Source organism: Mercurialis annua, linkage group LG8 (genome assembly GCF_937616625.2).
Source record: "Mercurialis annua linkage group LG8, ddMerAnnu1.2, whole genome shotgun sequence".
NCBI lineage: Eukaryota > Viridiplantae > Streptophyta > Magnoliopsida > Malpighiales > Euphorbiaceae > Mercurialis > Mercurialis annua.
In genome coordinates, this window is record NC_065577.1 from 36,145,701 (window position 1) to 36,164,535 (window position 18,835).

An 18,835-nucleotide genomic window follows, 5' to 3' on the forward strand; every position below is an offset into this window, starting at 1 on the left:
ATAGATGAGAAAGTTCTTCTTCTTCTTCTTTTCTTCTTCTACTTTTTTCTTTTTATGTTGTTTTAAATTATTTTAGCATCGTTTTTTGGAATTTTTTACAACTTTTTTTAAAAAAATCGTAATGTTCTTCATTAATGATATTTTGACCTGGTTTTCAAATGTTTTAAATTAATTTTAGAAATCGTTTGAAACTGTTTTCTCGAAACTGTTTTATACTGTTCGAAACCTTTGTAAACGGTTTAAAACTGTTTTATACTGTTTGAAACTGTTATTTTTTAAATTGTTTGAAAGTGTTTTTTAGAAACTGTTTTAGACTGCTTGAGATCTTTGGAAACGGTTTGCAACTGTTTTATACTGTTTGAAATCTTTGTAAACGGTTTGAAACTGTTTTTTTGAAACTGTTATTTTTTATGTAAACGGTTTGAAACTGTTTGATACTGTTATTTTATAAACTATTGAAAAGTATTTTTTAGAATCTGTTTTAGACAGTTTGAGACCTTTGTAAACGATTTGAAACTGTTTTATACTGTTTGAAACTGTTACTTTTTAGACTGTTTAAAAGCGTTTTTTAGAAACTGTTTTAGACTGTTTGAAACCTTTGTAAACGGTTTGAAACCGTAATTGAAACTGTACTTGAAACCGTTTGAAACCGTTTTTAATAGATTTTTAATGAGAACAAATAAATTAAAAATTTACAGTTTTCTTTGTTTTTGGAAAAAGTTATGATCGTTTGATTTGAATTTCAAGTGAAATTTGAAGTAATTTGATTACGAATTAAAAATTCGAGCGGATCGGAAGCTATATTTGAAATTAGCAATAAAATTGTAAGAAATAATAATAAAATTGTAGGATTTAATTTCTTGAAATGTTATAAGCTGAAAATTACAATTGATTTGTTGATTGTTTTTGAAAATAAATTGAAAAAGATAAAAAAAAAAAGATGAAGAAGAAGGAGAAGGAACTGTGATGTAGAATAAATATGGGGTATAAAAACAAAACAAAAGAGTAAAAAAATAAACATACAACACGCTGAGGTAGACAAATAAATATGAATAATTAATGTTAACAAATGTTAATATTTCTGTTTTTTTGGTATTTTGCTAATTCTCAATTCAAAGAGAATATTTTCACCAAAATTCATTTATATATACTGTTTAATTTTTCTTCTTTTGCAAAATAAAATAAAATTGTAATAATGTATGTGCCACTTTATAGATGTCGGATTACCACCAATTTTTACAGAGAAATGGACCTTACTTTGCTTAACATTTTGATATCCTCCATTTACGCCATTAATCGCTAAATTCTCCGGAAAATTTAAAAGCCGCTGCCTCTTGACTACGGCCGCTGTCTTTTGGCAATTTTTAGTGACCACCGATGATTACTTTTAAGGTTTTCTGGGTAACTTTTTCGTAGCGTTATAGAGTAATTTTGACAAAAACAACTAATCTAAAAATGACTTAATCTACTCGTCAATTTTATAAATTAATTTTTGTTTTTAGATTTATCAGCTTACAGTTATAATACACAGAATCAAATTTTTTAGTAATCGGTTTGTGAAGTGGATAGAATTATTTTTAAAAATTTTGATTGTCAATGAGGATATCATGGTTGATTTTTAATGGCGATAAAAATATTTTACATTGTTCCCAAATGAAAAAGTGTTTTGTCATGAACTTCAAAAATATATTAAATTTGATTTTTCTTTGCATCAACAAGTCGGTGACTCACTATAAATTTCAGTCCAAGTCTCTGTTATAATGATATCGATGTCGTTAGAAGTTTAAATTTTTTGGTCGGAAACATATAATTTTATTTTCGTCTGAGTTTATAATGTTGAATAAATTTTAGTGTGGTGTGATGTATAAAAATTGAGGATTTTAAAACCTGAGAGAGTTACTTTTTCTAAAATTAAATATGAACTAGCTTTATGCAATTAAAAATTTGAAACTATTGTCAAAAAAGCAAAGTAAAATAAAGTTGAAAAATATAATACAAATATGAAATTCTGAAATTAAAAGTGGAATTCATCTTTGTACAAAAGGAAAAAAAAGCAAGAACAAGTAGGTGAAATTGAAACTTCCCATGCAAAAAAACACTGTAAAACGACAGCATTTTGTCCCTTCTTTAAAGCAGCAACAAACATAAGCATGTAAATTTTGGAGATAAGGCTGCCATTATTAAATATGCTCTAGTAAAGCCGTTCTTTCATGTCATGTATCCATCTCCACCTGCATGTTTCAAAAACATTTTAAAACATAAATTTCTACAATACATTCGAGTTCGAGTTCGAACTTGATAAAACTCGGACTTGATTTGGATCGTTACACCCTTATCGAACCAAACTGATTTTAAAAGAATAAAAATAATTAAAATCGAATCGAACTAGTTTATATCAAAATTATACTAATTTTTTACTACTAAAACTGAACGGTACGGAAAACTGAAACATATTATAATTTTAGATTGAACTAAACAAAATTTATATATTTGATTCGTTTAATCTGTTTCAGTTGAAGTTAATTTCGCATTTATAGGGGTTTAAAAATCGGACACGAATTAATAAACTAAATTTTTCTGTTCAGTTTAGTTTAGTTCATTTTAGTACAAACTAAACCAATTAAGAGAACTTGACATCCTTATTTTCAGTTCAATTGTTCAAATTAAAGCGAACTGATTTTATCTGTTCAGTTCAATTAATTGGCCTGATTGGATTTTCCATACCCGTATAGACAACTCCTTATAAGGGTGTGCAAAAATCAAACTAAACCGACAAATTCAGTAAAGTTTGGTTTTCCAATATAGAAAAAAAAAACAATATTTCATTTGAGCTTTAATATAAAATGAACCAAATATTTAAATCGAATCAAAAATCAACTGAACCAAATTAAAAAAAAAGTTTGATTCAGTTTGATTCGATTCGATTCGAACCGAAATCCAATCAAAACCATGTAAAAGGGATAAAGATACGTATGATAAACTTACCAATAATAATCCCATCTAGGTCTAACTTTGGTCATCCTATTTTCACCATAAGGATAATCAGTTTGAGCCCTTCTAGTATTTCTGAAAGCACAGCATCCTATTGAATAGATCCCAATGAGAAGCACAAGCATGACTATGTTGAGAACAGAAAGTTTGTGCCAATCCCTTCGCACATCTTCAAGCACACCAGCCTTGCAAGAATCACACTCATAACATAGCAAAGTTGGTGAATTGTTCCATCTATAGCAATCTGGATCTTGAGGTACTAATGTTGCCATGTTATAGTTACATGTTGTTGGTGGCTTGCAGCATCCTGACTGCATCGGAGAAACGCATATGTAACAGCTCGGATTCAACTGGCTCGATTAACTTTTAGAATAAAAATTAGTCGCTTAAAATGATATTTTTAATTTGATAGTTGAATTTCTAGGAATTCACCTTCAATGTTTGACAATAATTGTTGTAGAGATCAAATTAGTGATCGAACTGATATGGCAAGTAATTCAATCATGGGTTGATCATCTCAATCATCAGTTCAGCCATCGGTTCAACTAGTCAAATAAAATATAAATATTTTTATGGTATTACATGTACCTTATGTTTTAAAATAGGTCTAATCACTCAAAAACCCCTCACCTTTAAACTTTTTTTCAATTCCACCCCGACGTTGAAAATTTGTCAATTTTACCCACTTTTGAATTTTCCGTTTTCAATTACCCCAATATTTTAATTTTTGTTAATTTTTTTACTTAAATGATGAAATCATTCAATTAATTAAGTCTAAACATGAAATTAAATTCTTCTTTATTCAAAAAAGTACAAATAAGTCCTTTATTTTTAAAAACTAACTAAAAACCATAATCAAATTAACACTAATTTAAATTCTTAATTAATTTAACTAAATTTAAATAAATTTTAAAAATATACAATCAGTATATGCGAGACATGGAGAATGTTTTAAACAAATTTCCAAACGCAAAAAACGTTAATTAAATTTTCCAGGGAACAATTGAAACACAAAAATGCAAAATAGGGTAAAATTGACAATTTTTCAACGTCAGGGTATGATTGAAAAGGGGCTAAAAGGTCGGGGTTTTTTAAGACATTAGGCCTTTAAAATATTAGTCTAATTCTTAAAAAAAATTATTAAAAAAATAAATTATTATAGTTATGATAATATAATTTTTCTATTTTATCCCTAATTGGTATTTATTGAGATTTTGTAAAAAAAAAAACTAAAGACATTAAATAGTGATTAGAAAAATAAAATTATGTTAATACTCCAATTGTCAAAATCAATGATATGTAACCATCTTCAAGGTTAAAAAAATCAACAAACAAATTTTCTAAATATTCAACTTAACAATATTCAAATACAAATAATATCATAAATAAGGATAATATAGAAATAAAATATGTAAAATTAAACCATAATTTTATTTGAGTTTGCAATCTTCTCAATTAATTTCTTGAAGTTCTTTTTCAAAAAAAAAAAAAAGAATCTTAAATTCAAATCTTGCTAGAACAAAAGAGTACTCATCAATTTCCAATTATGCAAACCAAATGGATACAAAAAATAAGCAAAACCCTAAAATAAACCACAAATCAAGAACAAAAAATCAATTAAAATTACCTGAATGGGAGACATATCTTTCTCCATGTAATCAAGAGGAGTCCAAGAACCAAGTTTATCACAAGTCTTAGAACCCATAATACAACTCCTAATAGTTCTCCAATACTCAACATCTTTAACCCTATCTCTCAACCAAGGTGAATAATTCTCAAGTTTATACTCTTTATAAGCCCTACCAGGAACATCAACCACACCACCTTGGCCAGTCACTATGAACCCAAAAATAGTTAACCCCATTAGGGTTGCAATTAGAAATAACATAACCACTAAGTATACCCAAAGTGCCCATGCTACATGAAAACAGGCTCCAATAAAACCAGCTAAAGAAATTATAAGAACAACAAAACCTATGACTAGGAGTGGAGTTTGGAGAAAATTTTCACAAGTTGTTGTGCTTTTTGCCATCCATAATCCACCTCCAATTATTGGTATTGAGGCTAAGAGTGTAAAAAGATTCAAGAAACCTATTACTGTGTTGCTAAACCTATACATTTTTTTTTATTCAAGAAAGTTTTCTCTCTTCTAATTCTTGGTTTGGATTTTCTTGATTTTTTTTTTTGGTTTTTATGATCTTGTTGTGAGTGTTTTTTGTTTGGCTTTTTTGTTTTTCTTTTGATGGTGGGAATGCTTTTCTTGATTTATTTTATATGTGTGTTTATGAAAGATTCAAGAATTCAAAATGTTTGTCACCTTTTTCTCTATTTGCTTTTTCTTGTATATTTGTTCTTTATTTTGGTGCATGTAGAATTAATGAATATTTTAGACTTCTTAATGCATAAGGAACTTTGTTAAATTTATAATTTGACAAAATTGCCCTTTAAGCTATGCTGTTCAATTCCAAGGCTAGGCTTGTTTTTTCAGTTTGCAGGGGAATTTCAGTATTTGATGATGAGTAATGAAATCAGGAAAGCCATGATCAAATTGAAATATTTTTATTTTTATTGGTTCTTTGTTTATCTAAACGAGTTGGGTTACTCTCATGAGTTACTCAAAATCGATTCAAAAAAATTAACAAGTGACTCAACTCAAGTTTAATCTCCAACGGAGTTTGAATGTCAATATAAAGAACCATTAAAAATACTATCCTAAAAAAAATACTATCTGTATCAATTCAAAATGGCTACCCTGAAAAGCAGTGTATGTATTTATGATAGATTCAAGAACAATTAATCCATTTTAAAGTTCTTTAACTTTACATTTTTTTTATTTATTTAGCTTCTGAATTTTCATTTAATCTTATCTGGTTCTTAAAGTTACGTTTTTTATTTATTTGATTTCTAAATTTTCATTTAATCTTATCAGAGACTGGATAACACAAAATGAAAGTTCATGGACCAAATCAGACCAAATATTAAAATTTATGGACCAGATAATATCAAATAACAGTTTAGAAACCGGATACATAAAAAATATAAAATTAAGCGACCTTAAAATAGATTATAAGCCATTCAAGAATTTAGAATCTATTCTATAAGAGACACCCTTAAAATCATTGAAAGAGAACAATCCAATAGTTAAATAAATTGGCATTTAATTTCTACTTGAACATTTCTTTTTTGCAATTTATCTTATACCAAATAAAATGAACCTTTCCTTTAGAATAGGATTAAATAAGAACATTCTTAGAGAAAATAAGTTATTGGTAAAAGCATCAAATTCAAAATGCAATCCAAGGCAAGAAAAGAATAATATAGGCATTTAGGTAATTTGCAAGTGTGCCTTTTGGGCATGGACCCTTTTCTATTAACTTTGTTATGAAGCATTATCAACATCAAAATTAGATTATTATCTTAAAGTGAGATCATAGAATATATAATTTTATTTGATGCCTTTTTATCTCCTCACAATCTTTGTTTAATTCTCCCTTTTATTCTCTTTATGGATCCACTAGACACTACTATACTTTCTTAATTCCAAAAGAAAACAAATTTAACAAAAAAATTTAACAAACGCTCTTATCCTTTGTCATATCATGATTTTCATCCACATAAATTTAATTCCAAAATTAATTTTATAATCATTTTCTTTTGATGAAAAACCTCATATATAGAATAATTAAGAAAACCTAAATAAGTTATAACTAGATATTATGAGTTAATAAAATAAATTTATTTCATTTAGTATATATTTCATTTTTTTTCCAAATGTCACCTGTCTTGGGATATATATATTCTTGTAGGTTATAAAAGGAAAAAGAGCTAATTATGTCCTCTATATTTACCTCATGGGTTAAAATTAGCCCCTATATTTGAAAAGATGTTAAAATGCACTTTTTACAAAAAAATTGGAGAGGAGAGCACTTGTAGGGGGAATTAAACCCACAATTTAGCAATTTGTTGCTTAGCGCTTATACCGTTTTAACTATAGCTCATTGGTATGTTAAAATGCACTTAACAGTAAAAATAAATTCTTTATTCTAACACCGTTCAAAAATTCATTTTTTCTTACTATATGGAATCTGACATAGCGCCATGAATGTTAGGTGGCTCATGTATGCCTTTTATATTTAACTTATAGTTTAAATATACCTTTAATGTAGAAAAAAAATTAAATTTTCATTATTATATAAAAAAATCGAATTTATTTCTTGTATAAGCAAAAGTTCAAACATTCAATTTTTATATAAAAAATTTCAAACATTTTCATGTATGAAAAAATTCAAACAAACTTTTTATCTAGAAAAAGGTTCAAATATATTTTATTTTCACGAGTTTAGTTTCTACTTTCTCTTTTGCTATCTCAGTCTAGTCTTTAAACTTGTGATTTGGGTATCAAATAACTCACTATCAGTCATTTTCGTCAATTAAAGATAATATTTTTTATTTTTAAATCAACTAAAAATAAAATTTTACAATATGAACAAATTTAAAAAGCAAAATGACCAAATTAATTTGTCCTTATTGACATAAAAATTAAAAATATTGTCTTCAATTGACATAAAATAAAAATTATTATTTTTAATTAATCAAAATGGCCAAAATTGTTTTATTTGATCCCGAATTATAAATACAATGACCAAATCGACCCTTTGTTCATTTTATTTAGCCTTTTCTTTAAATTTTTTTCTCAATCTCTCTTTTTTTTTCTTGTCTTCGTCGGCTTTTTGTTACTAAATAAATTTACAAAGTCTTATAATTTGTCTAAATGGGGAAGGTACGTCCTTTAAAATATTAAAATACATATATATACTGATAAATCAGCTTTCAATTGATATAAAGTTTTTCTTATTTTTCAATAAAAAGACAATCAAACTCATTTTCATATTGATTTTTGTTAAACTTAATTATTTCAATGACACTTACATTAAAAGTACTAATTTGAATTGGAAATTAAGAAAATAAAGAAAAAGTCTTATATAAATAAAATAGAAGAAAAATTTAGAGAAAAATAAAATAAAGTGAATTATTGTCTAAGGCCAAAATGCAGCAGGCATAGGCTGATTCAGCAAAAATTGCTTAAATAGAAATAAAGCAAGTTGAGGCTGCGTCAAAGGAACTTCATGCCCTGCTCCCCTCACTGTCACATATGTTAATCCCTTGTAAACTTGGCTCCATCCACCAACCTAAATTCACATTCCATACGCAAATTAACAACTTCATTCAATAATTACCGGACCGAATCGGTCAGCTAAACCGGAAATCTCAGCTATACAATACAAAAAAACACGGAAATTTGGTTCGGCAGATTGAACCGGGAAAACCAAATTGAACCAGCGATTGAACCAATGATGAATAAGTTAAACTGCCAATTGAACTGGTTGAACTGGATATAGAGAATTAGCGACGGAAAAATCTATCTAAAGTCTGTCGATAATTATTTATTTTATAATTTTTATAATTTTTACTAAATTAATACAATTGGCAGTTGAACTGATTAAACCAATAACTAGTGGCACACTGGTTTGGCTATTGCCTATCGGGTCGTTTTCTACAACACTGGTTAATAAAGATTTCTTAGAAACCAAAAGTGGGTTAAATGCTTGAATGGTACTTAAATTTCAATTTGTATTTTTTGGATACCACAACTTTATTTTTATTTCAGGCAAAATTATGTTTAACATTGTATAACCAAATTAAATTGACATGGCGGCCGAATATGCTATAATTTTAGAAGACATTGTTATATCATTGTCAAATTTTATTTTTTTAAACAATATATTTCTACCATATTTTAAAAATCTGCTTTAGACAGTTCACAATGTCAGTTTAATTTGGTCGAAATTTATTGAAATACTTTCATCTCGCGTAAAAAATAAAGATAGTCACTACCAGAAATATACAAATTAAAATTTAGGCATCAATCTTAAATATATGACAAAATTTAGGTATCATTCATGTATTTTACCTACCAAAAGCTTATGTAATTAATATCTAATCAACATAGCCTCTCAAAAAAAATATCTAATCAACATAGACATGCAGTAAAAAAATTAAATGAATAGTATATTAGATAAATATCAAGAAGCTTACCTGTTGATGTTCATCATACCAAGCGTACCAGTTTGTGTTGATGCTGAGATTTAGTTCATTAATGGAGTATCTAGTTGCAGTCAAAGGTAAAACTGCATCTGTATCACCACTGTGCCACAGTAAATTTTTATTATTATACTACAAAAATAATAGCAAATTATTATCAGGTCCGTATATGTTATAATTCACATTTTTTGTTTTTTTTTTTTTGAAATCAAACAATATGATCTCTCACTTTTTTTTTCGTCAACAATTTAGTCATTTCGTCTATTTCCTGTGTTAGTCAACCGAGTCAAAGAACTAAGTTAAAAAAAAACTTAGTGTAAAAAAAAGGCCTAATCACTCAAAAAACCCTCACCTTTAAACTTTTTTTCAATTCCACTCCGACGTTGAAAATTTGTCAATTTTACCCACTTTTGAATTTTCCGTTTTCAATTGTACCCCAATATTTTAATTTTTGTTAATTTTTTTACTTAAATGATGAAATCATTCAATTAATTAAGTCTAAACATGAAATTAAATTCCTTTTATTCAAAAAAGTACAAATAAATCCTTTATTTTAAAAAACTAACTAAAAACCATAATCAAATTAACACTAATTTAAATTCTTAATTAATTTAACTAAATTTAAATAAATTTTAAAAATATACAATCAATATATGCGAGACATGGAGAATGTTTTAAACAAATTTCCGAACACAAAAGACGTTAATTTAATTTTTCAGGGTACAATTGAAACACAAAAATGCAAAATAGGGTAAAATTGACAAATTTTCAACGTCAGGGTATGATTGAAAAGGGGCTAAAAGGTCGGGGTTTTTTAAGACATTAGGCCTAAAAAAAATGATATAGTCCATCTCCTTTATTTTTGTCAACGATTTCGCCTTTCATGTTTGAAAATTAATTTACTCCTTGCTAACATAGTGATAACACATCATAGGGCGAAACAACTTCCATAATTTATCATCACTCCTAATTTCTTTGATTTGATTGATTAATATTAAAAAAGGACGGAAGGAATAAATTGTTGACGGGAATAAAAGTGGGAGATCTTATCGTTTAATTTTTAAATAAAAGAGATTAAACTTTAAAATATAATATATATGAAGAATTTCAGAGTAATTTGTGTATAAATAACTACCTGAACACCCATATTCTAATTCCAGCTGCTATTAGTTCTTTGAAGATTGGCAACATGGATTTAGGAGAATCGCTCCAATTACCTCTAATTACAGAACTGAAATTGAATAAAAAAATATAATTTTATGATTAATAACAAAGTTCTGAGTACCTACATTGCAATGTAATTTATTGGATTTAAATTATCAAACATCAAAATGTTTAATCACTGGAAAAAAAACTTGTCCGATTGTGACAGTGGACGTAATTCATCACAAATTTATAACAAGATTGTGAAGAATTTGCGATAGATTAATGTAATTGCGATAAAAAATTATGACAAATAAAATGATTTAATCACATTATTTTTTAAATATGTGACGGAATTGTGACGGAAACTACTATACGAAAATAAGTTCGGCACACATGAGCATACCTGCAAGTAACCCAAGGATGAGGAATATGAGTAATATTGGCATGAAGAGCTTTTTGCACCTCAGGAAGATTCATATATATTTTTGTATTCATCACCACACATTCATCATTCCCTCTGAATTTCCATGGCTAAAATTTCACATCAATTCTACTATTTGTTAAATAAAAACAAAATAAGAGAAAAGGTTCTAATTTTTTTGATTGAGTGATCAAATTAGGCGTGAGCAAACCGTCCGTTAAACCGAGTTAACCAATTTATGTTGGTTAAGTTTAGTTAAAATCGGTGATTTAAAAATTGAATGGGTGTGAGGCCACCTGTTCAATCGATATAGTAAATTATGTTTTAAAAATGAATTTTAGACATAAATTAGTCGATTGAACCACCGGTTCTACTGGGTCAATCATAGATTCAACCAGCAGTTCAGTCCGAATCAACCGAATTTCTAGATTTTAAGATTAATCGGACAACCGGCCAGTTTTCGATTCAACCAGCCAGTCTTGTCCGATCTTTTAACCACTGGTTTAAAAGTTTTGGTATCACGGATCGGCTAAAAAAAATTAATTTACGATTAAGAGTTTTAAAAATTCGCTTGACCAAATCTAATGTATTTTCTACTTTTTAATTAGCAATGTTTCTATTTTTATCGGTTTAATTAACCGACTAAATCAGCCGGTTCGAGTTTGTATGATTAAAATTATTAATTCGTCCTATCCGGTTAAAAAAACCAATTTGGTTTAATTCGTTTTTCATCAAAATGCTCGATTTTTAATCGAATCGACTGTTTGCTCACCCGTTGATCCAAGAACTTACCAAAGAAGAGTTGAGATTGTGTGCAGGAGTGGGAGTTTGATAGCAAGGAGGGCTATAAATGCTATAAGGATTGATATTTCCAAACTCAGAATAAGCTTCATCCAAAGCATTGTAACATTCATTTTTAGGAAATAAAAAGGTGTCATTTATGCATGATTTTTGCAATTCTTCATATGTTGAATCTGATATCAATCCATGGTTCCACCAATATTCATGTGTCCCAATGTTATCATAATGATCGTCAATTAGTGGATTCCCTAACTGCAGCATAATAAATATATTATAAGCAAAAATATATGTTTTATTTATATATTTAATCATTGAATTTTACTCACATTTTAACTCTTTTTAAATATATTTTTCACATTTGGCTCACAGTCTCAATTTTTAATAATTTTTTAAAAATTCAAAAACTATTTAGACTGCATGTTAAAAATGACATAATGCAATAAAAAGTGATTATTAGAAATCGCATGCATATATGAATTTATTATTGAAAATATTAAACATGCATGTTAAATTGAACAATTAGCGAAATAATTCTAAAATTATTGTTAATCTTTTAAATTGGGCTAAAATTGAAAATTTGAAAGTTTTAATTAAATTTATGGAAAGCAAAAATGTACTATCAAACCTTAATGACATAAAATTTAATCAGGATTAAAAGTACAAAATAAGTTATACTACAATATGACAAAGATTGATTATTTACCAAGAAACCTTGAAAGTTAATGACAGGATTCTTGACTCCCTTATTTTTCTGTACAATAATTTGTGACAATTCAGGGATGTAATGGCCTGAACATTTATAAATCAACAAAAAATTAATGTTAGAATAAATATAAATCGAATATATATATGGCAATTTGAGTGGTTAATTTGTTAAAAAAAAAAAGACCTGCATAGCTTTCTCCAGCAATGTACAATGGCCTATGCTTGTATTGAGGGAACCTTTTTAACCAGTTTATCACAAATGTGTAAGCATCTTTAGCTGCAATTTTATTTGAAATAATAATAAAAGATCTAGTTAGGGTAGGTAAGCAAACTTTAGAAAATTTAATATTTAGAACGAGCGCTGGTTATCGGTCGGTTTAGCCAAATTTTTCAAACTAATCGATTTCTTTTCAGACTTATTAACCGAACCGCATTGACTAAAGTAAGAGTGAAAATGAATTTAACCGTACCAAAATATTTTGGTTCGTTCAAATTAAATTTAGTTTAAATTTTAGTTATTTCTTTGATCAATAAATTATGTACCTTATTGATAAATATTTTAACAAAAATAAGAAATTTTCAGTTTAAATAAACTTGAATGCAGTGGCAAAGTTATGATTTTTTTCAATATGGATTAAATTTCATCAGATTATTTAGTTTATTTTTATTTTTCTGACGGACTTAACCTTCATTTATCCCCAAATTCACTATAAATTCTAACCCATTCTCTTGAAATTTTAAAGCAAAGAAATCAAAATTTTCCGACGGCGGCTGGGGCTAAAATCTACTCCATGCTTCATGTGGTTCGTTATAATGTCTTAAAAGAAAAATATAAACTGAATCATTTAAATTCAAGTATTACCAAAATAAAAGGTTCAAGTGTTACAACTGAACTGAACCTTAAATAAAAATTATTTGAAAGTTATCGAAATTCAATTCGGTTTTACATTTAGTTAAATTCGGTCCGGAAAATTGATTCTAATGATTATTGCACAACCCTAATTAGAAGAATGATCAAATTATATTTACCAGTTCTCTTGTCACCAACTGTATATAAATCTGATGAAGTATTTGAATAAGAAAATCCAACTCCTGCTGGAGAATCAAGAAACAGCAAATTCGCCACTACAACAAACCAAAATCAACTTATTGGTTAGCACTAATCTACAATATGTTACATTTTATATATGCTCAAATTCGACATTAAAAATTAATATTACTTTTTCAATAAATCAACTTCAACCAAAGATTCAAAATTGAGGGTAAAAATGAAGATTAAATGATAATAATTGATCAAACTTACCTTTGTTCCAAGCATAAGGGTTTAAATAGAGAGTTTTCCCATCGGGGCGGACTCGAAACGGGCCAACCTCTTCGGAAGCACCATAGGCCACAGACGAGCAACCAGGACCACCATTGAGCCACAAGACCAATGGCTTGGACTCGGGCCGGACCATCTTCGGTGCCTCGATCAACCAGTAAAACAGGGCCCGGCCTGCCGACGGGTCCACAGTAATGTAGCCGGAATATTGGTGAAAATACACATTTGGTGGTTGCCCTGGTAGCTTGATGATCCTATCCCTTTGTTGCTCTTGAAATTGGTCCTTAGAGAGTAATTTAGAAAAAATAGGAGAAAGAAAAAAAGTAGCTAAACTCAAGGCATGAATGAGAGAGCAAAATGTGCTCTTAGTGGGTATTTTCATAATAAGCAAATTAAGTTAGTAATGTGGCTCTTTTGGATTCTTTTTGAAGAGTGTTTAAATTGGTTGTTTATTTTTAAATAAACTTTGAAATTTTCATTTAATAATATTAGTAACTAAAATTTCTAACCAATCAGACGCTAACATTATTTATATTTTTATTTTATATGAGTTTTGAGTATGAATCTATATACTATTACATTTGTGTGTTTAAATAAAAGTTATAATTTTTATAGTAAACGTAAGAGAATGAGCTACTTGCTCCTGTACAACTCACAATGTGCATAAATTTATAATAAATAAATAAAATATAGCTCGTAAAGAATTTATATGCATTTGAAAAATAGTGTAAATCATGTTTTAAGGATTAGTTTTTCTTTTAATAATTATTAATTGTGTTGATGAAATAATTATAGACAATAATATTAATCAAAATTGTATGATTTTAATATGTTATATTAAATATTTATTTTATTGTGTTAAATAATTGCTTTTGATTTGTTCTAAGTTGGTCACTTTTAGTTGTGATAGGAGTAGAAGTAAAGGAATATATGGTGCATTTTTCAAGAATTTGATGTATATATTGTCTAATGTTTAGTTATTATTGTTATGTCTTCACCTTTTTTCATGCAAACCCTTACTTACTTTTGTTGAATTAGATGCATCTTTTTGGTATAAATTATTCCAATTACATTCATCAAAAGGTCAAAACACTTTGCTAGAGGTACTTTGTAATTTACATTAAGATGGATCCAAAGTCTAACCAACCAAAGAAATTGTGGATTTTCTTCATAAATAAAACATATAGCAAGGCAAAACTAACCAACCGTCTATTCCATATTATTTGATAAAATACTTATCATAAAATTCCGTATTATTTTACAGATAAAAATGTTAGTTATAAAAATTTATAAATTTTAGTGTAATTTATAATCACAATAAATATTTTAATATTTAACAATACAAGACACAAGCTTTTAATATTTTTTCAATCGAAAATACCTAACAATTTTCTGGTAAGAAAATGCTTATGCAACTCAACATTATATCTTTTTTTTTGTCTACGTCAGTATTTTTCATTAGAAAAATAATTTGTTATTTCAAATTATAAAAATTTAATAATTTATATCTGACATTGTCAATATTTAAAAACGGTGTCGTAATTGCAATACGCTAAAGTTTCTAATTAAATTTTCATTTAACAGAATATTTTAAAAAAAATTTGATTAAATATTCAATAAATAAGATTATTCAATAGTATAATTTTCAAGATAATGACTAATGAGAGTAAAATAGACAATAAAGTTTATAATATAATTATAGTTAGAAATTTTCAAAAAAAATAGGATATTAAAAATAGGAACTTTATCAAATAAAATGGAACATAAAATTATTACCTAATAAACTAGACTACAATAATTTAATACTGTTCCTAAATTTGCCCAAATGTTTTGACAACGTTTCCATACAGGCTAATCACTAAAATTTAGGCTTGGGAGAAATTATTTTATGAGCTTTATTAGATTATTAGTGATATGGAGTAAATAACTAGTTTAACTTTTTCAATTTTCATTATAGATTAATATATAAAAAATTAATTTTATTACACTATAAGATTACGGGTCTATTTGACCCAGTGTTTTAAAAACCGAACCGGTGGCCGAACCGGTGGGCCACCGGTTTCCGGTTCAACCAGTTGAACCGGTTCAATGACCGGTTCAACCGGTTTGATAAATTTAGAAAAATTCTGGTTTACCGGTTTTTTACCGGTTCAATCCGGTCTGATCCGGTTCAACATCCGGTTTTTTACCGGTTCAACCGATCCAACCCGGTCCAACCAAGAGATCCGGTTTTTTGCAATTTCAAACCGAACCACTGGCCGGTTTGTGGTTCAACCGGTCCGACCAGACGGTCCGGTCCGGTTTTTAAAACACTGATTTGACCAATTTTTTATTTAAAGAATGTCATTTTGAAAAAATCACGCGCTTTAAAACATTTGTGAAACATAAAAGATACTAGATTAGAAAAAGATGTTTAAATATAATAAGAAAAAATAGTTGTGTATACATATTTATTGTAAATTTGAGTGATCAAACATTTAAAGTTTAAAGATTGTAAAAAATCAAACCGTTAAATTAAAGGGCTTAAATTGCATATTTGACCAAATTAAAATAATATTGTAATGAACGTGTAGGAAGGTAGAAATGAGCTGGATCAAGATATGCCGCCCATTTATTTGACCAAGAACTTTTTGACTAAATTGACGGAATCGATGGCTCCGTATATTTGTCCTATAAGTAACATCCACGTGGGCAGATGCTTAAATCCTCACCGTCCAACACGTATCTCTTGGATCGTGGAGCTAAAGCAATGCAGAGTACATCCGGCTCCAATTTTGGTACTTCTTTTGCACTTCTCTAAATTTTTATTTTAATAATATTGTGTTTTTTATGAATGATTTTAATAATACTAGTTTCGTTTTACGTGCTTTGCATGTGGCTCGTATTGTGACACGTCAATATAATAAAATATTTTGTAATTAATTATTAGATTAAAAAATAGTAACAATTAAAATAATTTAATTATTAAAAATAATAATTATATTTTTTAAAAGTTATTATATTCAAGTAGATACAAATTTGTTATTAAATATGTAGTAGCTTAACAATTTTTAGTTAATAATTAAATTAAAAAACATCGAGTAGTAGTAATTTCTTCATATAAAGGAGTATTCAAATATAATGTCTAACATTGTTTGTGTTATATAAATGGCCTAATAAAATCATTAAAACCACACATAGAGAGTTGGTGATAATGATCGTTTAGTTTCTCACAATTACAATTGTATTAGGATTGTAAAAATTAGACTTGTACACAAAGTTAAAATTGTTAATTACGATAAAATCTCTAGTTGAATAAGAAATTGATGATAAATTAGGGAAGGGCTATTTGTTAATTACCATAAAACCTCTAATTAAATAAGAAATTAGTAATAAATTAGGAAGGGCTATTAGGTAAAAGTGTCTGTCCCCCCCCCCATCCGTGCTTTTATATATAGTATAGATATAGATATAGATTGATTGCAAAAATTAGATTTAAATCTAAATTTTTCATATTTTTTACTCCCTCCTTCCCAAAACAATAGTCCACTTATCTATTTTCACACAGTTTAAAAATACAATTAATACTCTAATTTTTCACGAATTTACCTTCATTTTTTCTATCATACCCTTATTAAATGTTATGATTATAAACTAATAGCAATAAATGATACACTTTAAATAAGGGTAATATGAAAAATACACACTCTAAATTATGATTTACAAGAAAAGTGGACTATTGTTTTGGGACAAAAAAATAAGAAAAGTGGACTGTTGTTTTGAGACTGAGGGAGTATCAATTATGAACAAACTTAAAAAATCAAAAACTTTATAGTCTAATTTAAAAAAATTGTTACAATCATGTTCAAACTTTTGCGTAAATACATTTTTAAAAATACTTGTTATTTACTAATTGTTACTAAACCACAAATATGATCAGATATATCAAAATATAAAATATCTCTTAAATATATAAATATCAATTAAAAATAAAATATCTCTTAGAAATTTGACATTTAAAAAAATTAATCGGAATTGATAAATGACATAAATATTATAATTTAAAAAATAGGACGCAAAAGGTTTGGATACAATTTAAACCTTTCAAATGAACATATAATTTCTCTCTACTTTTGCACTTTTATAAATTTAGATGATATTAATTTTAATTGGTTAAATTATTTGAATTAAATTTTCAAATTTTCAAATAAATACAAAACAATTTTTATTTTGTTATTACACTATATTTCAATTTAAAAAATTTATTTTAATCATGTTTTAATTTTTGTGTTTCACTTTTTATTTTCAAACATTTACATCATTTACTAGTTGCTTTTTAAACAATTAACAGAAGAGGTTGTTGAGATTTTTTACATGGTTTTTAGACCTTAACACATAATCATAGTTAGTTCATATGAAAATCCAGGACCTGCTCGTTGAGTGCATACCATGTTGGACGAGCATGCGGTACTTTGTAGGCTTGTTAGGTATGTGAACACAAAAAATGCAATGATCAACATTTTTCCTTCTTGAACTACATATGTTTGGAATCTTATTCTTGAAGTCTTATGGCTAATTATAAACTAACCTCTGATAATTGTGAATATGCAAAAATACTCAAGAAATTTTACATATATATAAAAAGCTGGACATATGAAAAGATGAGGGAATATGCAAATAAAGGGTTACAACTCCGAGGAATACAACCCCTGCGAGTTAGAAAACGAACGAAACATGGGAACAGAATGCTCATAACCGTATTTAGGAGATTGTGGACGTGAAACATTAAGCATGAAACGTGGGAATGTTTTGTTATACTGAAAGAGGAGTTGCAACACAAAAGCACGAAAAATGGTGGCAGAACGTGGGCAAAAGGAGGACAAACTGGTTCATGGAGAAGTTACGGGGTAACTAGCAAGTTTCTAAAGAGATTCAACTGCCTTCGGAGTTGTATAAATAAAAGAATACTTTTCCATTTGCAAACTCCGATCAAACATCTCAAAAAACACCGTATAAAGACACAACATACTTAAACACTTGTATTTTTATTTTCTTTCAATCTTTGTAAATACTTTTACAGGTTGAATACAAGCTATTTCTATTGTTTTCATTGTCGTTTACTTAGTATAAATTGGAGTACTTGTTATAAGGTTAACCAAACCCCACAAGTTTACGTACAAAATTGAATCCGCTTCCTGGCACGCCCGCATTTAACACACACAATTGTTGCGGTTTCTTGCTAAAAGATAGAATACACCTGACACGTATTTACACCTTTTCAAATCATAGATGCAAAATTGGCCCTTTGCTCAAACATTGAGGCGTATATGATTCTTTATACCATAAAATTATAATGAAAGGATATGATT

The 18,835-nt window shown here is 27.8% G+C and overlaps 2 protein-coding genes across 3 annotated transcripts; both read right to left on the bottom strand.

Annotated features, from left to right (window-relative positions):
• Positions 1–1,953: 1,953 nt before the first annotated feature.
• Positions 1,954–5,294, bottom strand: LOC126660015 (tetraspanin-6). Of its 2 annotated transcripts, none has more exons than XM_050353344.2 (3): positions 4,619–5,294; positions 2,986–3,341; positions 1,954–2,231 (listed from the first exon to the last, which is right to left on the bottom strand). In XM_050353344.2, the coding sequence occupies exons 1-3, from the start codon at positions 5,108–5,110 to the stop codon at positions 2,192–2,194; spliced, it is 888 nt and encodes a 295-aa protein (XP_050209301.1). In that variant the 5' UTR covers positions 5,111–5,294; the 3' UTR covers positions 1,954–2,191. The 2 variants fall into 2 exon arrangements, with proteins under 2 accessions (XP_050209301.1, XP_050209302.1); XM_050353345.2 differs by having other exon boundaries at positions 2,986–3,302; positions 4,619–5,277.
• Positions 5,295–7,859: 2,565 nt separating this feature from the next.
• On the bottom strand, positions 7,860–13,923 carry LOC126660011 (serine carboxypeptidase-like 28). Its single transcript, XM_050353339.2, has 9 exons — positions 13,470–13,923; positions 13,196–13,291; positions 12,351–12,443; positions 12,165–12,250; positions 11,453–11,713; positions 10,643–10,770; positions 10,229–10,324; positions 9,088–9,196; positions 7,860–8,180 (listed from the first exon to the last, which is right to left on the bottom strand). The coding sequence occupies exons 1-9, from the start codon at positions 13,867–13,869 to the stop codon at positions 8,028–8,030; spliced, it is 1,422 nt and encodes a 473-aa protein (XP_050209296.1). The 5' UTR covers positions 13,870–13,923; the 3' UTR covers positions 7,860–8,027.
• Positions 13,924–18,835: the final 4,912 nt, after the last annotated feature.

What these genes read in the sequence shown, in the direction of transcription:
- LOC126660011 (XM_050353339.2), bottom strand. Translation starts at nt 13,869, where the DNA reads ATGAAAATACCCACTAAGAGCACATTTTGCTCTCTCATTCATGCCTTG. An exon ending in ATTAGAATATGGGTGTTCAG is followed by an intron (nt 9,197 to 10,228) that starts GTAGTTATTTAT and finishes ACTGTGGCACAG; the next exon opens with TGGTGATACAGATGCAGTTT. An exon ending in GGTATGATGAACATCAACAG is followed by an intron (nt 8,181 to 9,087) that starts GTAAGCTTCTTG and finishes ATGTGAATTTAG; the next exon opens with GTTGGTGGATGGAGCCAAGT.
- LOC126660015 (XM_050353344.2), bottom strand. Translation starts at nt 5,110, where the DNA reads ATGTATAGGTTTAGCAACACAGTAATAGGTTTCTTGAATCTTTTTACA. An exon ending in AAGATATGTCTCCCATTCAG is followed by an intron (nt 3,342 to 4,618) that starts GTAATTTTAATT and finishes TAATCGAGCCAG; the next exon opens with TTGAATCCGAGCTGTTACAT. An exon ending in CCTAGATGGGATTATTATTG is followed by an intron (nt 2,232 to 2,985) that starts GTAAGTTTATCA and finishes TGAAACATGCAG; the next exon opens with GTGGAGATGGATACATGACA.